Source organism: Erythrolamprus reginae, chromosome 1 (genome assembly GCF_031021105.1).
Source record: "Erythrolamprus reginae isolate rEryReg1 chromosome 1, rEryReg1.hap1, whole genome shotgun sequence".
Taxonomy (NCBI): domain Eukaryota; kingdom Metazoa; phylum Chordata; class Lepidosauria; order Squamata; family Dipsadidae; genus Erythrolamprus; species Erythrolamprus reginae.
In genome coordinates this window covers 128,230,022-128,236,526 of record NC_091950.1, presented here as the reverse complement: position 1 = coordinate 128,236,526, position 6,505 = coordinate 128,230,022, and the positions used below count along the sequence as shown (strand labels likewise).

Below are 6,505 nucleotides of genomic sequence, written 5' to 3'. Positions count from 1 at the left end.
GACAGTGTGAGAGAGGAAGAAAGAGAGAGAGAAGGGTGGAAAAAAGAGAGAGAGAAATGATAGAAAAAAAGAGACAGAGAAGTGACTCTTGGTGATGACGTATGACGTCATCGGGTGAGAAAAACCGTGGTACAGTATAGCAAAAAAAACGGGGAGTATTTTTTAATTATTATTTTTTGAAAAATCGCGATATAGCATTTCGCGAAAATCGAGATCGCGAAAATCGAGGGATCACTGTATACCTATTTGTGTATATTTATGTTTAAAAGCCAGTATCTACTGCCACTGTAATTTCATTTCCCCATTCAACTTCCCTCCTCCTTTCATCCCATTGCATCTCCTCAATTAGATATGGACAATTTCCTAGTTCCTTGGATATTTGGAGGCTTTTGTAGGGCTACATCAAGTCTGCAGAGGTTTGGACAGCCACTAAATGACAAAATTTTTGCAGCCTAGATATGCTGGTTCTAGTCATAGGCTGCAGAAAGACAGGAGTTTATTCTGGCATCAGGGACTATTTTCCAACAGATTCTATTAAGTACCACACAAAGGCATGAATCCTAAATATGCTTAGAAAAGTCTCCTATCCTCCTTCCTTCTTTAAGGTGGGCCTTCTGTTGAAAGAGGTGGCACTTGTAGGCATACACAGCCATCTACCTTTCCAAGATGTGGAAGAGATAAAACAATGAATAGATGCTTTCAGCACAGGACTGTGGCTTTCATTTTATCTTTCAGCTGTTCCTCAAAGAAATGGGATAGCTACAGTCATGCTGAGCCTTTGGCAGCTGAACAAAATTAACCCCATGAAGCAGCTTTGTACCTCAAACTGCAAATACTCTGAGCTAGAAGTCAGCATTACTGAAATTAAGTGCATATGCAACCAAGAGACTACCAAGATATTGCCAACTCTTTTAACTATTTTCTGCAGCTAGGCTCTTAATGGCCCTTCAATCTATAGCAATTACTACTTGATAGATGCTGAAACATCTTGATATTGGTCTGTATGTTAGGGGAACAGGTGGGCAGATATGATGCAGTGGCCTCTGTGCTGTTTACATAATTTAATCCAGATTGTGGGTTAATCGTAGACAAGATATATCTGAACACAGAAGATACCCAGCCCAATATTAATGAAATGTAACATGTTTGTAAATATTTCTCTACATCTTAAAAGATACTTGTGTTTTTCAGGTCATGCTTATGATGATGTACCCATACTTATTAGGAAGCAATTTAACTCAAATATATTTTGCATTTTTAAAAACTGATCAGGAGTATTGCAGTACCTGAAAGCAAATTTTTTATGGATCACTTACTTGTCAATTGCATAAAGCAAATGTGGGACATTATTACTCATATGGCTCTTGGTAAGCAAAAGAGGGTGGTAAAAGTTTTATCATCATTTCTAATATTAACCACAAAATAACTATTGTTATTGCCGAGCATGCCACATTGTAAGGTCTTCATTACTTAATGAAGATATAGTGGAGGATATAGAAGTAGTCCTCACCTTCCAACCATGTTTGGAACTTTGCTAAGCAATGCAGTCATTAAATAAGTTGTACCCAATTTAAAACCTTTTTTGTTGTGGTTAAACAAATCCAGATGCTCCCACTGGCTTTGCTTGTTGGAAATTCTCCTGGGAAAGTTGCAAATGTTATGTGTTCTCATAGTGCTGCAATCATTGTAAATACATGCTGTCATGTGTCATCATTTTGATCATGTGGCCATTGGAGGGGATGCTGCAATGGGATTAAGTGCAAGGACTGGTCAGAAGTCAAGTTTTCAGCATTATCATAACCTTGATGACAAGGTGAATATATATTCAGGACTACTTGTAACTTTAGATTCCAAGTATAGATGTGATCTATAAAAGTATGTCCAAAAATTATTTCCCCTGAGAAGAATATATTATATGGTGCAACTGCATACCCAGATTTAAGTTGTTCCAATATTTATTATGTCTGGTTATGAAACTAATTTCCATAGAATTTGAATATTAGCCAAAATTTTCTATTAATGTTCTATACATTGAACATAAATTTCTTCACTTGTTACACATTCCTACCCCTATTATTTAAAATTCTCCAGTCATATGCCTTACTAGCAGTCACCATCCCATGAAGGGGAAAATGCAATTAGATTTCTTAGATAGAAAGACCACTATTTTTCCAAGGATATAGGCAGCAAAAGGCTAATTTAAGGAACAAGTGACTTACAGGCAGGCTTCATTTAGTGACTGCTTTGTTTAGCAACTGGTAAGAGTTAGGTCAGTGATGCAAAATTAACTACAACCAAATCCCTGTGCATTTACCACCTTCAACAGGTATGAAAAGCAAAGAAAAGCTGAAGCATAATTTCATTTAGCAACTGCTTCAAACAATTAACCAAGTTACTTTTCCCAATGGAGGTCCCTTACTGAAGGACTACCTATGCACTATTTGCTGCATTTAGAGGGGAGTTAAAAAGAAAACAAGGGTGCATGTGTATTTGTATAATGTTCTGCTTCAAAGTGAAAGTAAAAGCAAGAAATACTGTTTAGAGACACTTGATTCCTTTTTATTTTAACATTGTAGCATAAGTTTGGGATGGCAGTGGTACAGACCAGCTCAGGAACCATTATCAGAGTTCTTTCAAGTATAACTAAATGTAATTTTGATTCATAGCTACATTTTGTGAATGCAAAATCCCACTATAAAAATAAATTTACATTTTTGTAAATAACAACAAAAGCAATTATATAGTGCCCTTTGGCTTAACCAAATTGGGGGGGGGGGAGAGAGACACAAAAGCTCACTACTGGGTGTCAACCAAAGTTATTCACCCTTTGACATAAATAGAAAATATAAGTTAGTATAACTCTTTTTAAGTTGTTTGCTTTTTTCTTTCTTTTTTTTACAAATTATACTTTTGTTTTTTGGGGTTTTTTGTTTTTTTGTACTGAGAATTCAGCAGAGATTAAACATTTTATATAGGTGACTTTAAAGCTTTTACACTTCTGGCCAGTGTACTCACATTAGGCATAATACATTTTTAATATATTTATATATATATAAAAAAAACCATAATACATTGCACAGTTGTAAATTAACACTGCTCCGTCAGGCGACTTGTAGTCAGCCACTTTTGCTACATGGAGGTTCAAGCAGTTCCTTCGGGGCACGAGTTAGAAGAGGAGGAGCAAGAAAAAAAACAAACAGGCGACTCTTCTTCCTTACGCTGGTCTGGTCTCACTCGCCAGCCCCCTTTGACACACGGAGAGGAAGGGCCTCTCAAGCTCTTGTGTTTCCAAGGAAACAATCACTTCGGTGTTATATAGTGCAAAATCTGAAAGAGAAAGATCACACCACCAGTCAAGTATGCGCAGAAAAACTGTCCCAGATACTCCAGACTCAGAGGAAAGCAGGCTAACGCAAAAGCTGGGCCACTTTCCCCTCCCAGAAAAAATTCACAAATGAGTCACCACAACTGCAGTCTTTAAGGAGGAAAGAAACAGCCTTCTCCTTTTTGTACACTTTGTTCACCAAACACCATCCCTGATCTACACATTTCAGGAAGGAGGGGGAAGCATTTATCTGCCTAGTTATAAGCTAACCCTGTTGTTAAAAAGTCCTACTCCAGCGTATTTTTCAAGGCAGGGTTAGATTGCCACTCTCTTTTTTTATAGTCTGCAAGGGGTTTTCCTTCTGGTCCTCCATCAAATTTAACAAAAGGGGCCACAGTCACCAGGCTCTGGTGCTAAACCAGTTCTTCGGCTGTGTCCTTCAAGTTTTATACTAATTCTGTTGAAATTTAAACTGTTCCTCTCCTTTGGGGTCAAAGGGCCCAAAATGTCGGACCTTGAAAACAGCCCAGGATGGGGAGGGGGAACTAGGGAGAGGAGGGGGGTTGGACTAGAAGATCTCCAAGATCCCTTCCAACTCTGTTGTTGTTATTGTTATCCCTGAATCGGTTGAGAAGGGCAGCACAGAAGTCTAATAGGACCAATCTTTGTCAAGTGGACCAGGTGAAACTGAAGCCTTGTTTGAAAAGAAACCATCACAAAAATAACATACATAATAGAAAAAAACCTGCTCCTTCTAATGAAATGAAAATGAAGGTGATTGAAGGTGAGAAAACAGAGCAATAGGGGAAAAGGTGCTCTTTCTAATAAAGATGATTGAAGGTGATGAAACAGAGCTCTGTTTTCTCACCTTCAATCATCTTCATTTTTATTTCATTAGAAATAGCATGTTTTCCTTCTATCATATATGTTGTCTTTGTGATGCTTCCTTTCCAAATAAGGCTACCAAAAACCAGTCAAGTGGACCCCTGGTCCACTTTACAAAGAATGACCCAATAAATAAAGAAATGCGGTTATTATTAACCTCTTACAGTTCTCACCTCATTCATCGGAGCCTTTTCCGGGGTGTCTGCTCGTTAGGCACCGCGGTGACCGAAGTTGACAACGGGCCGCTATGATCTCCGGCCACTCTGTCTACGACTCTTTTCCGCTTTGCGAAGAAATCTAAAAAAAAGGAGGGGGGTTTTTTTAGACCCAAAGAAAGGGAAGAAAAAATAGTCGGGCTTGGGTTGGTTGGGGGCGAGAAGGGAGGGGGAGGAGGAGCACCGCGGCCCAACTTTTCCAAAGAGACCCACCCATTAGAACCAGAACCCCGTCGGGGGGGAAAAAACACCAGAAAAAGAAAAACCACAATCGCTTCGCGTACAAGCGACCCCGCCCTGCTTGGGCTCTTTTTTTTTTTTTGCCCGGCCGTCGACCCAGCCCGGGCACTGGGCTCCCCCTGTCGGCCAAGGCCTCACACTGCAGCTACAGCTAGTAGGGTTTGTTTACGTCGCAGAGGAAGGCAGCCGCCGAGGACTCGCCTGCAGAGCGCGATGTGCTGCGTAAGCATTTTCCAGCCCAAGCCCAGCCCAGCCCCAGGGACCTGTGTGCGGAATCTTAAAAACAGAGCCAGCGCCTCGGGGCGACGTCTAGGCACTCTCCAGAGCAAGCATAGTGGAGTGGAACCACGGGGAGGGGGGGGGGATTAGCTTCCCATAACTGGGAGCTTGGGGGCCGCGGGCGAAATCATTGTAAAATGCTGAGGCGAGTAGTAAGACTGATGCAACACCGACGCAAGTGCAGTGCCATGCAACCCGACGGCCGTTCTTTTTCTGCCTTACCTGTGATGTGAGTGACGCTGGTCGACGAGGCTCTTTTATGAGCCGTAGCGACACACGGGACGGGCTTGATTATAATCCCTGAGTAGCTGTGGCGCTGGTCGGCCTTGTCGTCCTCCAGGCTCAGGCGCTCCTCGGCCGCCGGCGTCGTGCCTTCGTTGCCCTGGGACGGGGTGGAAGCAATCCCCAGCTCCTGGGGATCGGGCCCGAGGGACGCCTCCTCCTCCTCCTCCTCATCACCTCCAGGCGGAGGCGTCGATCGGACCCTCAGCACCGGGAAGCGGCGCCTCCCGACCTGCAGGGTCTCCCTGTAGAAAGCGGGCACGGCTTCGCCGTCCACCTCTTCCCACTGCAGCCTGCCCGAACCGGCCAGCGGCGTCTCAGTTTGGAAATCGTAACCCCAGCGCCTCTGGCCCTCCTCGCAGATCTCCCGCAGCTTGCTCTTCAGCTCCCGGTTGAGCTCGTCGTGATCCACGGGACCGAACAGGTTCCTGCACACCCCGGTGCGAGCGTGCAAGGGGAAGGTCCGGCGAGCCGCCAGGCGCTCCAAAGCCGAGGCGCTGGAGAGGTGCACGTTGGACATGGTGGTGCTGGTGGCAGCGGCTATGTTGAGAACGGGGGTCGGGCAGGTTCCTTCGCCCGGAGGTGGCGGAGAAGAGACGCCGAGCCTCTTTTTTTACAAATCCCAAATCAGAGTCGAAGTGGAGGGACGAGGATTTCAGCCGCCCCTTGAGACCAAAGACCCTCCCGTTGCGCCCAAGAACTCCCTTCTCGCCCGCCGCACCTCACTCCGCTTTCTCCCAGCCTGCTCGACACTGCTTGGCTTTTTAAAGCTCTCACCGAGTGAGTTCGAGCAAAACATCGATTAGCATAATACTATTTCTTTGCAATAACACTCCTGCCATTGGCTGGAGGCTCCATTCTACCCAGGGCGTCGTCCCGCCTCGTCCCGTTCTCTATTGGGCGGAGATCCCAGGGTGGCTGGGCGCCAAAACTCGTTCGGTGTTTGCCATTGGGTAGCGGGGCCTGTCCGTCACGGCTGTTGTTTTGGAGGTGGGGAAAAGGGAAAGGCGGTGGCGGTGGCGGGGGATCGAATGTTTGAAACAGCGCCTTGAGTAACATGACACCCAACCCGTGCGCGGCTCCTCTGCTGTCTTTGTTTGCAGTCGCCAACGGCTCTCTCCGTTGCGACGTGCTTCGTTGTTGTCATTACCGTCGTTTTTTAAAACACACACACAAAACTGAGGAAGTAGCATAAGTAATTTAGTCCAACTACCCCGAAGACAGAGCGAGAGAGACATGAAAGGCTTGTTCTTTTTTGTTTTAACCCAAACGGGGGAGG

At 44.6% G+C, this 6,505-nt stretch overlaps 1 protein-coding gene across 1 annotated transcript; it reads right to left on the bottom strand.

Annotated features, from left to right (window-relative positions):
* Positions 1-2,537: 2,537 nt before the first annotated feature.
* CDKN1C (cyclin dependent kinase inhibitor 1C) lies at positions 2,538-6,024 on the bottom strand. Its single transcript, XM_070764743.1, has 3 exons — positions 5,167-6,024; positions 4,384-4,507; positions 2,538-3,327 (listed from the first exon to the last, which is right to left on the bottom strand). The coding sequence occupies exons 1-2, from the start codon at positions 5,744-5,746 to the stop codon at positions 4,389-4,391; spliced, it is 699 nt and encodes a 232-aa protein (XP_070620844.1). The 5' UTR covers positions 5,747-6,024; the 3' UTR covers positions 2,538-3,327; positions 4,384-4,388.
* Between the last annotated feature and the right edge of the window lie 481 nt (positions 6,025-6,505).